Source organism: Rattus norvegicus, chromosome 9 (genome assembly GCF_036323735.1).
Source record: "Rattus norvegicus strain BN/NHsdMcwi chromosome 9, GRCr8, whole genome shotgun sequence".
Taxonomy (NCBI): Eukaryota; Metazoa; Chordata; class Mammalia; order Rodentia; family Muridae; genus Rattus; species Rattus norvegicus.
The window spans coordinates 2328799-2348449 of NC_086027.1; the positions used below are offsets into that span (position 1 = coordinate 2328799).

At 42.8% G+C, this 19651-nt stretch overlaps 1 protein-coding gene across 4 annotated transcripts in view; it reads left to right on the plus strand.

Annotated features, from left to right (window-relative positions):
* The first annotated feature begins 599 nt into the window (after nt 1–599).
* Nucleotides 600–19651, plus strand: part of Adgre1 (adhesion G protein-coupled receptor E1) — a 155562-nt gene continuing 136510 nt past the window's right edge. For 2 of the 4 annotated variants that reach the window (XM_006244280.5, XM_039083468.2), the window contains exons 1-2: nt 600–692; nt 12992–13054. In XM_006244280.5, the coding sequence (XP_006244342.1) occupies nt 662–692; nt 12992–13054 (94 nt within the window). In that variant the 5' untranslated portion in view covers nt 600–661. The remainder of the gene's footprint in view (nt 693–12991; nt 13055–19651) is intronic. The other 2 variants (NM_001007557.2, XM_039083467.2) reach the window with 2 other exon arrangements.

Consider the following 19651-nt stretch of genomic DNA (forward strand, 5'->3'; position numbering starts at 1 on the left):
GTGTTTATGGTGTGATGTATGTAGTGTGGTGTGTGGTGGTGGTGATGGTCTCTCTGTCTCTGTCTCTCTGTTTGTCTGTCTCTTCCTCTCTCTCTGTCTTTGTCTCTTTCTGGTATGGTGTATGTGGTGTGTGTGTATTCTACAAGGTTGACATGATGACAGAATTGAATTTTCTTGGCAGCAAGCCAATGGATCCTGGTGATAAATGCAGCATGGCTTTGTTGAAATGACCTTGAGATCTTGAAAGGTGGGCTTGATCTCACCATGGGCAGCACATTCAATGTCACCTGTTTGGTGAAATGGAAGAAGGGAATGAGAGGTGTGTGGGGGAGGGTGGTGTTGGAAAAAAAATGATGGAGAGGAAATGGGAAATGGGAGGGGGTGAGGGAGATTGAGAAAGATGAAGTAGATGGTAAGATAAGGAAATGGAAAGAGAGGAAGGAAGAGGGGAAGGGGGAGAGGGAAAAATGTGTACACCAGCCAGATTTCGGGGAGAAATTAGGGGATTGCCAGGCTGTCCACCTCTGATGGTAACAACTCAGCAGAAAGCTGCTGGGGCTTTGTTTGGCTTTGTTGAGCAACCTTGGCCCCACCCCTTTCCTTCCCCAAAAGCAAGCTTTTAAAGGGAAGGCTCTCTTCACTGAATAGTTGCCACAGTATAATGTGGGGCTTTTGGCTGCTCCTCTTCTGGGGTGAGTATGAGGTTGAATGGGGCAAAGGAGGGATGGCTGTGATGTGGGATGGAAATAGACTGCAGGGAGAAGGGCCAGCCTCAGAGGGATCCAGATCAAAGGCTAATGTATTGGGTCTGTAAACCTTACCTTGGGAGACCTTTGACAAAATTCCTTGACTCAGGGAAGTCCATTCACCAGGGTAGATCTTCCTGTAGCTGTTCATTTGGTATGTTTGTGTTTGTGAGCCATCTCAGTTCTAGTTGGAATTTAGCATGGAGTAAACTTATGGGGCTCCTGGGTGCATCTAGGTCTCCTGTGATGGTACAAAGGGTAAGAAAGCCCTCAGAGCAATGGAAACCAACCCCTTACCATTGCATAGCATTTAATCTTCATGAAGGCATTATCAGCCACATGTCACAAAGCAGAACATGGGAGTGAAGGAGGTAACTTGCTGGGCTTAGGCAACAGTTTAGTGTGTAAAGTGCCTGTTCTGCAAGAACAAAGACTGTGTTTGATCCCAGAATTCATGTTAAAAAGTCAAGCATGATGCTTCTGCCTCTGGCTCTGGAAAGTAGAGAAGGAAGATCCCTTGTTCTTGATGACCAGCTAACCTAGCCCACTTGGTGGACCCTAGTGAGAAAACCTGTCTCTAAACAATTAAGGTAGATGGCACTTGAAGAAAGGTGTCTGAGGTTCTTCTCTGGTCCCTGCATGCCTATATACACATGTGCATGCTTACCTGAACTACACACTGCACAAAATGCAGTGCACACACAACACACATGCAGTGCACACACAGTCAAAAAGAAAGACTGTGAGCAAGTCTTTGCTAACGAGGGGTAGAGCCATGGTGTAAAATCATTCCAGCTTTGGCTTTGTTCAAACTCTTAGCCATGGCTGGTTTATGCTGCGGGGCATCAGAGAAGACAGTCCCATTCTGGAAATAGACTGGGGACTGCACCTTCCTTTCCTGGCTCCTGTTGCTTTTGTTTTGGGCACCAGTGTGTTTCGTTTCACGATCTTCCACTTCCCTGGTTTTCTTGCATGTTCGCAAGATTTTTTTCATTGATTTAAATTTAAAGATGGGAGATACAGAATTCCTGTTTTAGTGATGAGGAGAAACTGAGTCATGGAGTATTGCAATAAGTTTTCTCAGGGCATAAATTGTTATCTATGAAGACATAATTAAAAAATACACAAACATTTAAAGTGTTTGTGTGCATGTGGTCAGAGGTCAGAGAACATCTTTAGGTGTTGGTCCATACCTCTTATCTTGCTGTGAAAGAGTTTCCTCTGCACATTAGATTACCTGACTCTCTAACTTCTGGGGATTATGTGGTCTCTGCCTTGAATCTTGCTGTAGGAACGCTGGCATTATAGGCATGCACCATGGATAAACTTAGGTGCTTTCTGAAGGTCTGAAATCAGCTTCTCATGCTTGTATGGCCAGGGTCCTACCCACTGTCTGGATGGGTGTCTGTATAGTCTAATATCTTTTTAAAATCTCTCCATATTTATTTTCTGTTTATGTATGTATGCATACATGTGTATTCATGTATGAATGTATGTAAGTATGCATATAGGTATGAGTGTATGTGTGTATATTATCTATTTATCTATTATCTATCTTTTCCTATCTATCCATTCATCATCTATCAATTCTGTATGTCCATTATCCGTCAATTATCTACTTATATACATATCATACTTATATCATTTATCACTATACCTTTCATCGCTCTATATCTATCATATATCTAGCTACCTACCAACAGATGTATGTCATTTGGCAGGATGCTTTCTTTCTTTTTTCATTTTTTCTCAGATATTTTGTGTATTTACATTTCAAATGTTATCCCTTTTCCTGGTTCCCTCCTCTCTCACCCCATAACCTGTTTCTATGAGGATGCTCCCCCTTCCACCCACCCGCTCTCACCTTACCGCCCTGGCATTCCCTACACTGAGGAATCAAGCCTTCATAGGACCAAGGACTTTTCCTTCTATTGATGCCATCCTCTGCTACATACACAGGTGGAGCCATGGGTCTCTCCATGTGCATTCTTTGGTTGGTGGTTTAGTCCCTGGGAGCTCTGGGGTGTTTGGTTGGTTGATATTGTTGCTCCTCCTATGGGGTTGCAAATGCCTTCAGCTTCTTTAGCCCTTTTTCTAACTCCTCAATTGGGGTCCCCATGTTCAGGCCGATGGTTAGCTGCAAGCATCTTCATCTGTACTGATAAGGCTCTGATAGAGCCTCTCAGGAGACACCCATATTAGGTGGTATAACATTCATAAATTTGTGAATTTCCTTCCCAACACTGCATATGACAGGTGTGTTGGTACACACATATGTTTTCAGCACTTGGGAGATAGAGGCAGGAGAATGAAAGGTTGAAGGTAATCTTCAGCTACATACGGAGTTTGAGACCAGCCCAGGCTACATGAGAACCTATCTCATAAAAGTCTATGATTATTCTCATAACATTGATGATAGTGAAGAATCATGAAGAAGATTACAGTAAGTACACAGGTAGTGCTTCTCGTGGTCATTACATAGGTGGTGATGATGGTGGTGGCTTCACAGGTGGTGTTGGTGGTGGTGACTACACAGGTGATGATGGTGGTGGTTACACAGGTGGTATTACACATGTGATTAAAGATGGTGATGGTGGTGGTGGTGGCTACACAAGCTGTGAAGAAACATAATGGAAGATGGATCTATTTTGCTCCACAACTTGAGACCGTATGGTCTGCAATGTTGTAGAAGCCTTGGAAGAATCATGGTTGGATTGTGGGGCTGGCACTGCTTTTTGATTGTTGACTGTGAAGCAGAGAGCTAAGAAATTAGACGGGATACAGATTTTTCAGGTTCCTTCCAGGGCCTCATCTTTAAACTTCCCCAGAGAACAGTAGGTTAAATACATGACGGTGGGGGGTACATTTCACATCCAAACCATAGCAAACAGGGAGCCTTAATGTATATGTGTCTTTAAAGATTTATTCATTTATTATATGTAGTACACTGTAGCTGTCCTCAGACACACCAGAAGAGGGCTTCGGATCTCATTACAGATGGTTGTGAGCCACCATGTGGTTGCTGGGATTTGAACTCAGGATGTCTGGAAGAGAAGTCAGTGCTCATAAACCCTGAGCCATCTCTCCAGCCCATGTACACACATGAGCTTACACACACAAAGCAATACTTTTAATATCTTCTCAAGAATCTACTTAAAATATTGCATTTGTTTATTTAAATATATTTCAATTTATTCTTTGAAGATTTCATACATAAACACAGTAATTTTGATCACGTGCATCCTCACACTACTCCACAACTCTTCTCAGACCCGTCTTCATGGTGACCACCTCTAACATAATGTCCTACCTAAAAAAATCCACTGAAAGGGGAAGTCCTGGGTCCTGCTAAGACTGAACCCCCAGTGAACGTGATTGTTGGGGGGAGGGTGGTAATGGGGGGAGGATGGGGAGGGGAACACGCATAAAGAAGGGGAGGGGGAGGGATTAGGGGGATGTTGGCCCGGAAACCGGGAAAGGGAATAACATTTGAAATGTAAATAAGAAATACCCAAGTTAATAAAGAAAAAAAGGAAAAAAAATCCACTGAAATGAATAAGCACTTCCTAGATGCACGTGAGCATAGGGCCATCCAACTGGAGAGCAGGTTGCCCTAGGCAAACCTTCTGGGGCACATCCCTGAAGCAAGAGGATTCTCCTCTCTGTAGCCACTGACTCTCAGGATTCTCCTCTCAACAGCCATTGATTCTCAGTAGATTGTTAGCTGAGGATAGGACCAGACTGGAATGTTCACTGGCTTGACTTTGCAGGTTTTGTGTAGGCAGCCACAACTGACATGAATCTTTAAGTACAATCATGCTTGGAAGGCATAGCTTTGCCTAGTCCTCTTCAACTCTTCACTCTGGCTCAGGAACTATTGCAGAAGATGGGGCAATAGTCTCGCCATCTACTTTATTTCTCATGGGATCGAACTTAATACCTGTGGGGTTTAAACTTCATGGGAGAGCAGGATGGGTATTAAGATTATTTATTGTCTTTGTGTTACCATTGCTGTGATGAAATACCATGGCCAAAAAGCAAGTTGGGTAAGAAAGTGCTTACTTGGTTTACACTTCACATCATAGTTCATTAGTGAAGGAAGCCAGGACAGGAAATGAAAGTGTGGGAACCTGGAGGCTAGAGCTGATGCAGAGGCCACTGAGGGGTGCTGCTTACTGACTTGCTCAGCCTGCTTCTTATAGAACACAGGACCACAAGTCTAAGGATGGCATCACCCATCATGGGCTTGGCCCTCCCGCATCAATAATGAATCAATACAATGCCTTATTAGCTTGCCTGCAATTACATCTGTACCGGCTGGTTTTGTGTGTAAACCTGACAGCAACTAAAAATCATCAGAGAGGAAGGAGCCTCAACTGAGGAAATGAGTCCACGAGATCCTGCTGTAATGCATTTTTTTCAATTAGTGATTGATGGGGGAGAGCCCAGCCCATTGTGGGCGGTGTCCTGGGTTCTATAGGGAAGTAGGCTGAGCAAGCCATGAGGGCAAGTCAGTAAGCAGTCCCTTCCATGGCCTCTGCATCAGCTTCTGTCTCCAGGTTCTTAGCTTGTGTGAAATTCTTACAATGTTAAAGAAAGTGCTGTAGGAAAGTATTTTCTTTTTTTTTTATTTTTTTTTATTTTTTATTTTTTTTTTTATTATCTTGAGTATTTCTTATATACATTTCAAGTGTTATTCCCTTTCCCGGTTTCCGGACAGACATCACCCTCCCCCCTCCCCTTCCTTGTGGGTGTTCCCCTCCCAAACCTCCCCCCATTGCCACCCTCCCCGCATAGTCTAGTTCACTGGGGGTTCAGTCTTAGCAGGACCCAGGGCTTCCCCTTCCACTGGTGCTCTTACTAGGATATTCATTGCTACCTATGGGGACAGAGTCCAGGGTCAGTCCATGTATAGTCTTTAGGTAGTGGCTTAGTCCCTGGAAGCTCTGGTTGCTTGACATTGTTGTACTTTTGGGGTCTCGAGCACCTTCAAGCTCTTCCAGTTCTTTCTCTGATTCCTTCAACGGGGGACCTATTCTCAGTTCAGTGGTTTGCTGCTGGCATTCGCCTCTGTATTTGCTGTATTCTGGCTGTGTCTCTCAGGAGCGATCTACATCCGGCTCCTGTCGGTCTGCACTTCTTTGCTTCATCCATCTTGTCTAATTGGGTGGCTGTATATGTATGGGCCACCTGTGGGGCAGGCTCTGAATGGGTGTTCCTTCAGTCTCTGTTTTAATCTTTGCCTCTCCCTTCCCTGCCAAGGGTATTCTTTTTCCTCATTTAAAGAAGGAGTGAAGCATTCACATTTTGATCATCCGTCTTGAGTTTCCTTTGTTCTAGGGATCTAGGGTAATTCAAGCATTTGGGCTAATAGCCACTTATCAATGAGTGCATACCATGTATGTCTTTCTGTGAGTGGGTTAGCTCACTCAGGATGATATTTTCCAGTTCCAACCATTAGCCTACGAATTTCATAAACTCGTTGTTTTTGATAGCTGAGTAATATTCCATTGTGTAGATGTACCACATTTTCTGTATCCATTCCTCTGTTGAAGGGGATCTGGGTTCTTTCCAGTTTCTGGCTATTATAAATAAGGCTGCGATGAACATAGTGGAGCACGTGTCTCTTTTATATGTTGAGGCATCTTTTGGGTATATGCCCAAGAGAGGTATGGCTGGATCCTCAGGCAGTTCAATGTCCAATTTTCTGAGGAACCTCCAGACTGATTTCCAGAATGGTTTTACCAGTCTGCAATCCCACCAACAATGGAGGAGTGTTCCTCTTTCTCCACATCCTCGCCAGCATCTGCTGTCACCTGAGTTTTTGATCTTAGCCATTCTCACTGGTGTGAGGTGAAATCTCAGGGTTGTTTTGATTTGCATTTCCCTTATGACTAAAGATGTTGAACATTTCTTTAGGTGTTTCTCAGCCATTCGGCATTCCTCAGCTGTGAATTCTTTGTTCAGCTCTGAACCCCATTTTTTAATAGGGTTATTTGTTTCCCTGCGGTCTAACTTCTTGAGTTCTTTGTATATTTTGGATATAAGGCCTCTATCTGTTATAGGATTGGTAAAGATCTTTTCCCAATCTGTTGGTTGTCGTTTTGTCCTAACCACAGTGTCCTTTGCCTTACAGAAGCTTTGCAGTTTTATGAGATCCCATTTGTCGATTCTTGATCTTAGAGCATAAGCCATTGGTGTTTTGTTCAGGAAATTTTTTCCAGTGCCCATGTGTTCCAGATGCTTCCCTAGTTTTTCTTCTATTAGTTTGAGTGTGTCTGGTTTGATGTGGAGGTCCTTGATCCACTTGGACTTAAGCTTTGTACAGGGTGATAAGCATGGATCGATCTGCATTCTTCTACATGTTGCCCTCCAGTTGAACCAACACCATTTGCTGAAAATGCTATCTTTTTTCCATTGGATGGTTTTGGCTCCTTTGTCAAAAATCAAGTGCCCATAGGTGTGTGGGTTCATTTCTGGGTCTTCAATTCTATTCCATTGGTCTATCTGTCTGTCTCTGTACCAATACCATGCAGTTTTTATCACTATTGCTCTGTAATACTGCTTGAGTTCAGGGATAGTGATTCCCCCTGAAGTCCTCTTATTGTTGAGGATAGTTTTAGCTATCCTGGGTTTTTTGTTATTCCAGATGAATTTGCAAATTGTTCTGTCTAACTCTTTGAAGAATTGGATTGGTATTTTGATGGGGATTGCATTGAATCTGTAGATTGCTTTTGGTAAAATGGCCATTTTTACTATATTAATCCTGCCAATCCATGAGCATGGGAGATCTTTCCATCTTCTGAGGTCTTCTTCAATTTCTTTCCTCAGTGTCTTGAAGTTCTTATTGTACAGATCTTTTACTTGCTTGGTTAAAGTCACACCGAGGTACTTTATATTATTTGGGTCTATTATGAAGGGTGTCGTTTCCCTAATTTCTTTCTCGGCTTGTTTCTCTTTTGTATAGAGGAAGGCAACTGATTTATTTGAGTTAATTTTATACCCAGCCACTTTGCTGAAGGTGTTTATCAGCTTTAGTAGTTCTCTGGTGGAACTTTTGGGATCACTTAAATATACTATCATGTCGTCTGCAAATAGTGATATTTTGACCTCTTCTTTTCCGATCTGTATCCCCTTGATCTCCTTTTGTTGTCTGATTGCTCTGGCTAGAACTTCAAGAACTATATTGAATAAGTAGGGAGAGAGTGGGCAGCCTTGTCTAGTCCCTGATTTTAGTGGGATTGCTTCAAGTTTCTCTCCATTTAGTTTAATGTTAGCAACTGGTTTGCTGTATATGGCTTTTACTATGTTTAGGTATGGGCCTTGAATACCTATTCTTTCCAGGACTTTTATCATGAAGGGGTGTTGAATTTTGTCAAATGCTTTCTCAGCATCTAATGAAATGATCATGTGGTTCTGTTCTTTCAGTTTGTTTATATGATGGATCACGTTGATGGTTTTCCTTATATTAAACCATCCCTGCATGCCTGGGATGAAGCCTACTTGATCATGGTGGATGATTGTTTTGATGTGCTCTTGAATTCGGTTTGCCAGAATTTTATTGAGTATTTTTGCGTCGATATTCATAAGGGAAATTGGTCTGAAGTTCTCTTTCTTTGTTGGGTCTTTGTGTGGTTTAGGTATAAGAGTAATTGTGGCTTCATAGAAGGAATTCGGTAGGGCTCCATCTGTTTCAATTTTGTGGAATAGTTTGAATAATATTGGTATAAGGTCTTCTATGAAGGTTTGATAGAATTCTGCACTAAACCCGTCTGGACCTGGGCTCTTTTTGGTTGGGAGACCTTTAATGACTGCTTCTATTTCCTTAGGAGTTATGGGGTTGTTTAACTGGTTTATCTGTTCCTGATTTAACTTCGATACCTGGTATCTGTCTAGGAAATTGTCCATTTCCTGAAGATTTTCAAGTTTTGTTGAATATAGGTTTTTATAGTAAGATCTGATGATTTTTTGAATTTCCTCTGAATCTGTAGTTATGTCTCCCTTTTCATTTCTGATTTTGTTAATTTGGACGCACTCTCTGTGTCCTCTCGTTAGTCTGGCTAAGGGTTTATCTATCTTGTTGATTTTCTCAAAGAACCAACTTTTGGTTCTGTTGATTCTTTCTATGGTCCTTTTTGTTTCTACTTGGTTGATTTCAGCTCTGAGTTTGATTATTTCTTGCCTTCTACTCCTCCTGGGTGTATTTGCTTCTTTTTGTTCTAGAGCTTTTAGGTGTGCTGTCAAGCTGCTGACATATGCTCTTTCCTGTTTCTTTCTGCAGGCACTCAGCGCTATGAGTTTTCCTCTTAGCACAGCTTTCATTGTGTCCCATAAGTTTGGGTATGTTGTACCTTCATTTTCATTAAATTCTAAAAAGTTTTTAATTTCTTTCTTTATTTCTTCCTTGACCAGGTTATCATTGAGTAGAGTATTGTTCAATTTCCACGTATATGTGGGCATTCTTCCCTTATTGTTATTGAAGACCAGTTTTAGGCCGTGGTGGTCCGATAGCACGCATGGGATTATTTCTATCTTTCTGTACCTGTTGAGGCCCGTTTTTTGACCAATTATATGGTCAATTTTGGAGAAAGTACCATGAGGAGCTGAGAAGAAGGTATATCCTTTTGCTTTAGGATAGAATGTTCTATAAATATCCGTTAAGTCCATTTGGCTCATGACTTCTCTTAGTCTGTCTACATCTCTGTTTAATTTCTGTTTCCATGATCTGTCCATTGATGAGAGTGGGGTGTTGAAATCTCCCACTATTATTGTGTGAGGTGCAATGTGTGTTTTGAGCTTTAGTAAGGTTTCTTTTACATATGTAGGTGCCCTTTTATTTGGGGCATAGATATTTAGGATTGAGAGTTCATCTTGGTGGATTTTTCCTTTGATGAATATGAAGTGTCCTTCCTTATCTTTTTTGATGACTTTTAGTTGAAAATTGATTTTATTTGATATTAGAATGGCTACTCCAGCTTGCTTCTTCTGACCATTTGCTTGGAAAATTGTTTTCCAGCCTTTCAGTCTGAGGTAATGTCTCTCTTTGTCTTTGAGGTGTGTTTCCTGTAGGCAGCAGAATGCAGGGTCCTCGTTGCGTATCCAGTTTGTTAATCTATGTCTTTTTATTGGGGAGTTGAGGCCATTGATATTGAGAGATATTAAGGAATAGTGATTATTGCTTCCCGTTATATTCATATTTGGATGTGAGGTTATGTTTGTGTGCTTTCATTCTCTTTGTTTTGTTGCCAAGATGATTAGTTTCTTGCTTCTAGGGTATAGCTTGCCTCCTTATGTTGGGCTTTACCCTTTATTATCCTTTGTAGTGCTGGACTTGTAGAAAGATATTGTATAAATTTGGTTTTGTCATGGAATATCTTGGTTTCTCCATCTATGTTAATTGAGAGTTTTGCAGGATACAGTAACCTGGGCTGGCATTTGTGTTCCCTTAGGGTCTGTATGACATCTGTCCAGGATCTTCTGGCCTTCATAGTTTCTGGCGAAAAGTCTGGTGTGATTCTGATAGGTCTGCCTTTATATGTTACTTGACCTTTTTCCCTTACTGCTTTTAATATTCTTTCTTTATTTTGTGCGTTTGGTGTTTTGACAATTATGTGACGTGAGGTGTTTCTTTTCTGGTCCCATCTATTTGGAGTTCTGTAGGCTTCTTGTATGCCTATGGGTATCTCTTTTTTTAGGTTAGGGAAGTTTTCTTCTATGATTTTGTTGAAGATATTTACTGGTCCTTTGTGCTGGGAGTCTTCACTCTCTTCTATACCTATTATCCTTAGGTTTGATCTTCTCATTGAGTCCTGGATTTCCTGTATGTTTTGGACCAGTAGCTTTTTCTGCTTTACATTATCTTTGACAGTTGAGTCAATGATTTCTATGGAATCTTCTGCTCCTGAGATTCTCTCTTCCATCTCTTGAATTCTGTTGGTGAAGCTTGCATCTACAGCTCCTTGTCTTTTCTTTTGATTTTCTATGTCCAGGGTTGTTTCCATGTGTTCTTTCTTGATTGCTTCTATTTCCATCCTTAATTCCTTCAACTGTTTGATTGTGTTTTCCTGGAATTCTTTCAGGGATTTTTGCGATTCCTCTCTGTAGGCTTCTACTTGTTCTCTAAGGGAGTTCTTTCTGTCTTTCTTGAAGTCCTCCAGCATCATGATCAAATATGATTTTGAAACTAGGTCTTGCTTTTCTGGTGTGTTCGGATATTCCGTGTTTGCTTTGGTGGGAGAATTGGGCTCCGATGATGCCATGTAGTCTTGGCCTCTGCCGCCTGGGTTCCTGAGCTTGCCTCTCGCCATCAGACCATCTCCAGTGTTACTTTGCTCTGCTATTTCTGACAGTGGCTAGACCGTCCCACAACCTGTGTGTCAGGAGTTCTGCAGACCTGTTTTCCTGTCTTCCTCCAGTCAGTTATGGGGACAGAGTGCTCTGCTTTCGGGCGTGTAGTCTTTCCTCTCTACAGGTCTTCAGCTGTTCCTGTGGGCCTGTGTCTTGAGTTCACCAGGCAGGCTTCTTGCAGGGGAAAAGTTGGTCCTACCTCTGGTTCCAAGGCTCAAGCTTGCTCGTGGGGCACTGCCTAAGTCCTCTCCGCTGTGGCAGCAACCGGGAAAATCCGTGCCGCTCCTTCCGGAAGCCTCCGTGCACCAGGGTTTCAGATGACGTTTGGTGTTTTCCTCTGGCGCCTGGATGTGCACAGAGTGCAGTCTCCCCCGGCCTCCCAGGCGCGTCCGCCCGTCTGAAGGTTCAGCTCTCCCTCCCACGGGATTTGGGTGCAGAGAACTGTTTATCCGGTCTGTTTCCTTCAGGTTCCGGCAGTGTCCCAGACGCAGGGGTCCTGCCGTCCCGGGCCCTCCCCTATGGGAACCCAGAGGCCCCACACAGTTGCCTCCCGGGCCAGGGATGTGGGCAGGGGTGGGCAGCGCCGGTGGTCTCCTCCGCTCTGCAGCCTCAGGAGTGCCCACCTGATCAGGCGGTGAGGTCTCTCTCCCACGGGGTTTGGGAGCAGAGAGCTGCTGCGGTCCGGGACCCGCCAGCGTGGGACCTCCGGTAAACACAGGAAGTGCCCGGCCCTAGAGGAACTCTGCCTCTGTGCGTCCTGAGTTCACCAGGCAGGTTTCCTGCAGGGGAAAAGCCGGACCTACCTGCAGTTCCAAGGCTCAAGCTTGCTCGTGGGGCACTGCCTAAGTCCCCTCCGCTGTGGCAGCAACCGGGAAGATCTGCGCCGCTCCCTCCAGGAGCCTCCGTGCACCAGGGCTCCAGACGGCGCTTGGTGTTTTCCCCTGGCGCCTGGATGTGCACAGAGCGCAGTCTCCCCTGGTCTCCCAGGCGTGTCCGCCTCTCTGAAGGTTCAGCTCTCCCTCCCACGGGATTTGGGTGCAGAGAACTGCCCATCCGGTCTGCTTCCCCCAGGCTCCGGCAGTGTCCCAGGCGCAGGGGTCCCGCCGCTCCTGGGCCCTCCCCCACGGGAACCCAGAGGCCCCACACAGTTGCCTCTTGGGCCAGGGACGTGGGCAGGGGTGGGCAGTGCCGGTGGTCTCCTCCGCCCCGCAGCCCCAGGAGTGCCCACCTGATCAGGCGGTGAGGTCTCCCTCCCACGGGGCCCGGGAGCAGAGAGCTGCTGCGGTCCGGGATCCGCCCAGGAAAGTATTTTCAATATCCTCACACAAAGAAATGACAAACTTTTGAGGAGAAGCATAAAAGTTAAAAACAAAACAAGACCTCCACACAAAAAAGAGACATGAGACTAGGGACAGACAGGGTTAGTTGGGGAAGAGAGGAGTCAACAGGAGTGGGAAGGGAGATAAAGGCAGACCATGGTGGGTGCATGAGCACAGTACGGAGCATACAAGTCAGAAACTCCCAAGTATACAAACCACCACCAGTAGCAACACCAACAAAATGTAGGCTCAGAGAGATGCTTCTGCACTTAAGGCACTGGCTGCCCTTTAAGAGGACATGGGTTCTGGTCCCGGCACCTATGTGATGTCTCACAGCCACCTGTAACTCCAGTTCCAGGGGATCCTTCTAGCCTGTGTGGACACTGCACCCCTTAAAACCAAAAGCCCTAACAAGACAAAGTGCAAAGAAATCAGGAGTGTTCTGTGAAAATTGTACAAAATGACAAGGCTTCCTCAGTGGGAGTTCCCATGCAGCTTTGTCTGGTTTATAGGAGGCAAAGCTTCAGTCTGAGCACATCCAACTTTTCAACAGTTTACGTCGTTTCCTCCACTTCACAGGCTTCAGTGGAACGCACAGATGGGGGATGACCACACTTGCCATCCTGGGACAAAGACTTAACGGTGAGTCAGATAAAGAGAACAAATGAATGGCCTGAACAAGGTGTGTTTTTGGGGGACGCTCTCGTGTCCCAGCAGATGACCCTCACTCTTTGTGGGACCAAGTTAAAGGCAGAAGCAATGGGATGTACATCCCCTGGTTCCTGCTCCAGGACAGTTCCTCCATGCTCTGAAATTACTGCACAACCCTAGGCAAAGTATGTAATCTCTCTGGTGTTCAGTTCCTGCAAGGGTGGGCTTTAGAGACCTATGTGTGCATTGTCACTGGATGCTGTGAGGCCTCTCCTGTAGTATAAGTCCATGCCCAACAATATTCTGCAGTCCTAACATAAATTCTCTTTTCTTGTTCTTTGTTTTGGAGACAGTAATAGAGACATTAGGATGTCTTTCTTTGTTTTGTAATTCTGGAATGCCATAATCAAACCTGGTTATTGGATCTGAGCTGGCTTTGGGTCTGTGTAATCCAGCTTTGACTACAAAAAATATCCAAGCCAATCAGTTTATACAGAGAAGAGGTTTGTTTTGTCTTTATTGATGGGGATCTCCATCTGTTGTTGGTTAGTGCTGAGAGCCTGCCTGGCTGGAATGGGCTGAAGTGGGATGCAGCATTGAATGCTGGCCCAAAGACTCTCTGGCCTTGTAGGAAACGTAACTCGTTCTTACTATTATGTGCTTCATTGAGTACGGGGGAAATTGAACTCTTTATCTCTCTGCTTACTTACTTTATAAATCTCTGTGTTTGATTAAGCACTGGAAAACTTAATTCTTACATACTTTATAATTGTCAATAAACATATGCTGTATAGTAGTGGGGGATTCATTAGAGGATTTATTGCTAAAGTTTCTTAGCTCGCCTGGAAGCCTGACCTCTCACTGGGCAGGCTTGGGGCAACTAATATTTAGTGAACCAGGAAAAGAGAGTCATGTTTGCAGAAAGAAAAACATTCACACAGGCAATATGCACAAAACACGTGAAATTATACACACACACAAAGATACATTCACACATATTGTCTGGCCCAACAACCTGTCTCATCCACTCCACAAGTATTCATGCATACTTACATACATACGCCTACTACACACACACACACACACACACACACACACACACACACACACACACACACACACACGTGTTTGCTGGATGGAGCAAAAGCCCCCAGGAGCAGGTTTCACTGGGCAAGTGCCAGTGCAGAAAGAATAAATAATAATGAAAAGTAAGTCCCAACCTTTATTGCTTAGAGAAAGAAAAAACTTCTACCTTTTTATTGAGTATAAAAAGGCTCTGTCCTTGTCAGTAAGAAGCCTGCTGTTGAGAAAACACCTGTCTCGTGGTAACAAGAAGCCAGCCTGCTCTGTCTGCTCTCTCTGTTCCCTCTGCTGTCTTATTGTCATTGTCCCTAGTTCCTGTGCTTTTGCAGAATACATGATTACATGGTATTATAAGCATCTTTTTTTCAAAAGTTCACAAGTTCAAACATAAATTCAAGCCATAAATTGAATAAGAAGTTACAACAGAGATGTTTTACATGTGTTTCAACTAAGCCTGGTTATCTAATAAACATTCATGGTCTGTCACTAGCTCCATAGATTCATTAAGAGTTTAAAACACTAATTCTTATGTCTTAAGTTAGCACGGTTTTGTCAAGAGCCAAATCTGCCTAGTGTCTCATTAGTTAGATGTTTTATACAGATAAATCCAGTCAATGTTTTATGTTCTGTCCTTACACCTACAGTAAATTGTTCATTCTCAATAAATTTACATATCTGGTCTTTTTCTTTAATTGATCTTGTGTTATTACTACACACACACACACAAACTCATATATACACACATACATATACAGAACCCCCCAACATACTAACACAACAGACACACAGATCCTCTCTCTATATAAACATATACACAGACATTCCCTCAAAATACCAATACAACACACACACACACACATGCACATTTACACCACCCCACATATATAATACTCCCTATTTACACACATACACACATATCCCCACACATATATACATGTATAAGCACCCACACATATATATATACATACCCACATCGACATACATATACATACCCTCATACACATATATACATATACACACATATACCCCCAGATACTAACATACACATATATACATACCCACACACCCACACACAGACACATAGATAGCACCCCCTTCCCAGACATGAATGTGACTTGCTTAGTCCATTTAATGTTACTTGTGTGTATATAATTTCAGGGCTGATCATTTGTTATGGGATAGCGAATTGGAGCTTTTCCCTGGGAAGAATGATTCTCCCTCTCACTACATTCCTTGGTTGCTTATACTTCTTTTCCAGGGGTGAGGGACCTGAGGTTCTCCTTTCCGCATTAGTGTGTCTACTGTTGCCATCCTTTTTCAGGTAATTTAGACCATTGTATTGCTGAGGTGTCATGGGTAAAGTGTTTCTGTCACTTCTTGGAGTCTGACTCTCTCAGCACACTTTCTTGTTTTGTTTTGAAATTTTGTTAGTTTTATCCGAAATATTTCTTTATTTACATTTCAAATGTTATTCCCTTTCATGGTTTCCTGTCCATAAGCCCCTATCCCCTCTCCCTCCCCCATATGGGTGTTCCGCCCGATCCATCCCCTTTACCGTTCCCACCCCTCCGACATTCCCTTGCACTGTGGGTCCAACCTTGGCAGGACCAAGGGCTTCCCCTTCCACTGGTCCCCCAACAAGGCTATTCTCTGCTACATATGCAGTTGGAGCCCTGGGTCAGTCCATGTATAGTCTTTGGGTAGTGGTTTAGTCCCTGGAAGCTCTGGTTGGTTGGCATTCTTGCTCTTATGGGGTTGCAAGCCCCTTCAGCTTTTCCAATTCTTCCTCTAATTCCCCCAAAGGGGGTCCTGTTCTCGGTTCAGTGGTTTGTTGCTAGCATTGACCTCTGTATTTGACATGCTGTGGATGTTTCTCTCAGGAGAGGTCTATATCTGGTCCTTTTCAGTATGCACTTTTTAGCTTCATCCATCTTACCTAGTTTTGGTGGCTGTATATATATGAGCCACATGTGGGTCAGGCTCTGAATGGCTGTTCCTTCAGTCTCTGCTCTAAACTTTGCCACCCTATCCCCTCCTAAGGGCATTCTTGTTCCCCTTTTAAGAAGGTGTGGGAGAATCTGCATTTTGGTCATCCTTCTTCTTGAGCTTCCTGTGGTCTATGTATTGCATCTTGAGTAATTCGAGCTTTTGGGCTAATATCCACTTATTAATGAGTGCATACCATGTGTGTGTTTCTGTGATTGGGTTATCTCACTCAGGATAATATTTTCTAGTTCATTCCATTTGCCTATGAATTTCACAAAGTCATTGTTTTTGATAGCTGAGTAGTACTCCATTGTATAGATGTACTGCAATTTCTGTACCCATTCCTCTGTTGAAGGACATCTGGGTTCTTTCCAGCTTCTGGCTATTATAAATAAGGCTGCTATGAACATAGGGGAGCATGTGTCTCTGTTGTATGTTGGAGGATCTTTTGGGTATATGCCCAGGAGAGGTATAGCTGGGTCCTCAGGTAGTGGAATGTCTAATTTTCTGAGGACCCTCCAGACTGACTTTCAGAGTGGTTGTACCAATTTGCAATCCCACCAGCAATGGAGGAGTGTTCCTTTTTCTCCACATCCTTGCCAGCATCTGCTGTCACTTGAGTTTTTTTTTTTTTTTTTTTTTTTTTTTCGGAGCTGGGGACTGAACCCAGGGCCTTGTGCTTGCTAGGCAAGTACTCTACCACTGAGCTAAATCCCCAACCCCTTGAGTTTTTTATCTTAGCCATTCTGACTGGTGTGAAGTGGAATCTTAGGATTGTTTTGATTTGCATTTCCCTGATGACTAAGAATGTTCTTTAGGTGCTTTTCGGCCATTAGATATTCCTCAGCTGAGAATGTTTTGTTTAGCTCTGTACCCCATTTTTTAATAGGGTTATTTGGCTCTCTGGAGTCTAACTTCATGAGTTCTTTTTATATTTTGGATATTAGCCCTCTATCAGATGTAGGATTGGTAAAGATCTTTTCCCAATCTGTTGGTTGCCATTTTGTCCTAATGACAGTGTCTTTTGCCTTACAGAAGCTTTGCAGTGTTCTGAGGTCCCATTTGTCAATTTGTCATCTTAGAGCATAAGCCATTGGTGCTTTGTCCAGGAAATTTTCCCAGGTGCTCATGTGATCGAGAATTTTTCCCATTTTTTCTTCTATTAGTTTGAGTGTATCTGGTTTGATGTGGAGGTCCTTGATCCACTTGGACTTAAGCTTTGTACAGGGGGATAAGAATGGATCAATTTGCATTCTTCTACATGTTGACCTCCAGTTGAACCAGCACCATTTGCTGAAAATGCTATCTTTTTTCCGTTGGATGGTTTTAGCTCCTTTGTCAAAAATCAAGTGACCATAGGTGTTTGGATTGATTTCTGGGTCTTCAATTCTATTTTGCTGATCTACCTGCCTGTGTCTGTACCAATACCATACAGTTTTTTACCACTATTGCTCTGTAATACAGCTTTATGTGAGGGATGGTGATTCCCCCAGAAATTCTTTTATTGTTGAGTATAGTTCTCACTACCCTGGGTTTTTTGTTATTCCAAGTAAATTTGAAAATTGCTCTTTTTAACTTTATGAAGATTGAGATGGAATTTTGATAGGGATTGCATTGAATTTGTAGATTGCTTTTGGTAAAATTTCCATTTTCACTATATTAGTCTTGCCAATCCCTGAGCATGGGAGATCTTTCCATCTTCCGAGATCTTCTTCAATTTCTTTCTTCAGAGACTTATAGTTTTTGTCATAGAGATCTTTCCCTTGCTTGGTTAGGGTCACAATGAGGTATTTTATGTTTTTTTTTTTTTTTTGTGACTATTGTGAGTGGTGTCGTTTCCCTAATTCTTTCTGAGCCTGTTTATCCTTTGAGTAAAGGAAGGCTACTGATTTGTTTGAGTTAATTTTTTACCCAGCCACTTTGCTGAAGTTGTTTATCAGGTTAAGTAGTTCTCTGGTGGAACTTTTGGGGTCACTTAAGTACACTATCTTATCATCTGCAAATAGTGATGTTTTGACTTCCTCCTTTCCAATTTGTATCCGTTTGACCTCATTTGTTGTCTGATTGCTTTGCTTAGGACTTTGAGTACTATATTGAATAAGTAGGAAGAGAGTAGGCAGCCTTGTCTAGTCCCTGATTTTAGTGGGATTGCTTCAAGTTTCTCTCCATTAAGTTTAATGTTTACTGGTTTTCTGTATATTGCTTTTACTATCTTTAGATATGGACCTTGAATTCCTATTCTTTCCAGGACTTTTTATCATGAGGCAGTGTTGAATTTTGTCAAATGCTTTGTCAACATCTAATGAAATGATCATGTGTTTTTTTTCTTTGAGTTTGTTTATATAGTGGATTATGTTGATGAATTTCCGTATACTGAACCATCCCTGAATCCCTGGGACGGAGCCTACTTGATCATGATGGATGATTGTTTTGATGTGTTCTTGGATTCAGTTTGTGAGAATTTTATTGAGTATTTTTGTGTCGATATTCATAAGGGAAGTTGGTCTGAAGTTCTCTTTCTTTGTTGGGTCTTTGTGTGCTTTAGGTATAAGAGTAATTGTGGCTTCATAGAAGGAATTAGGTCATGCTCCTTTTGTTTCTATTTTGTGGAATATTTGGACAGTATTGGTATGAGGTCTTCTGTGAAGGTCTGGTAGAATTTTGCCCTACATCCGTCTGGTCCTGGCCTCTTTTTGGTTGTGAGAATTTAATAACTGCTTTACATATCTTTAGGAGTTATGAGGTTGTTTAGATGGTATATCTGTTTCTGATTTAACTTTGGTACCTGGTATTTGTCTAGAAAATTGTCCACTTCATCCAGATTTTCCAGTTTTGTTGAATATATGCTTTTGTAGTAGGATCTGATGATTTTTTGAATTTCCTCATAGTCTGTTGTTATGTCTCCCTTTTCATTTCTGATTTTGTTAATTTGGATACACTCTCTGTGACCTCTGGTTAGTCTGGCTAAGGGTTTATCTATCTCTTTGATTTTCTCAAAGAATCATCTTCTGATTTTGTTGATTCTTTGTATAGTCCTTTTTGTTTCTACTTGGTTGATTTCAGCCCTGAGTTTGATTATTTCCTTCCATCTACTCCCATTGGTTGTATTTGCTTCTTTTTTTTTTAATCTTTATTAACTTGAGTATTTCTTATTTACATTTCGATTGTTATTCCCCTTCCTGTTTTCCAGGTCAACATCCCCTTAACCCCTCCTCATCCTCCCCCCATTACCACTCTCCCCCCAACAATTACGTTCACTAGGTGTTCAGTCTTGGCAGGACCAAGGGCTTCCCCTTCCACTGGTGCTCTTACTAGGCTATTCATTGCTACCTATTCATTCCTGGTTGGAGCCCAGGGTCAGTCCATGGATAGTCTTTGGGTAATGGCTTAGTCCCTGGAAGCTCTGGTTGGTTGGCATTGTTGTTCATATGGGGTTTCAAGCCCCTTCAAGCTCTTCCAGTCCTTTCTCTGATTCCTTCAATGGGGGTCCCGTTCTCAGTTCAGTGGTTTGCTGCTGGC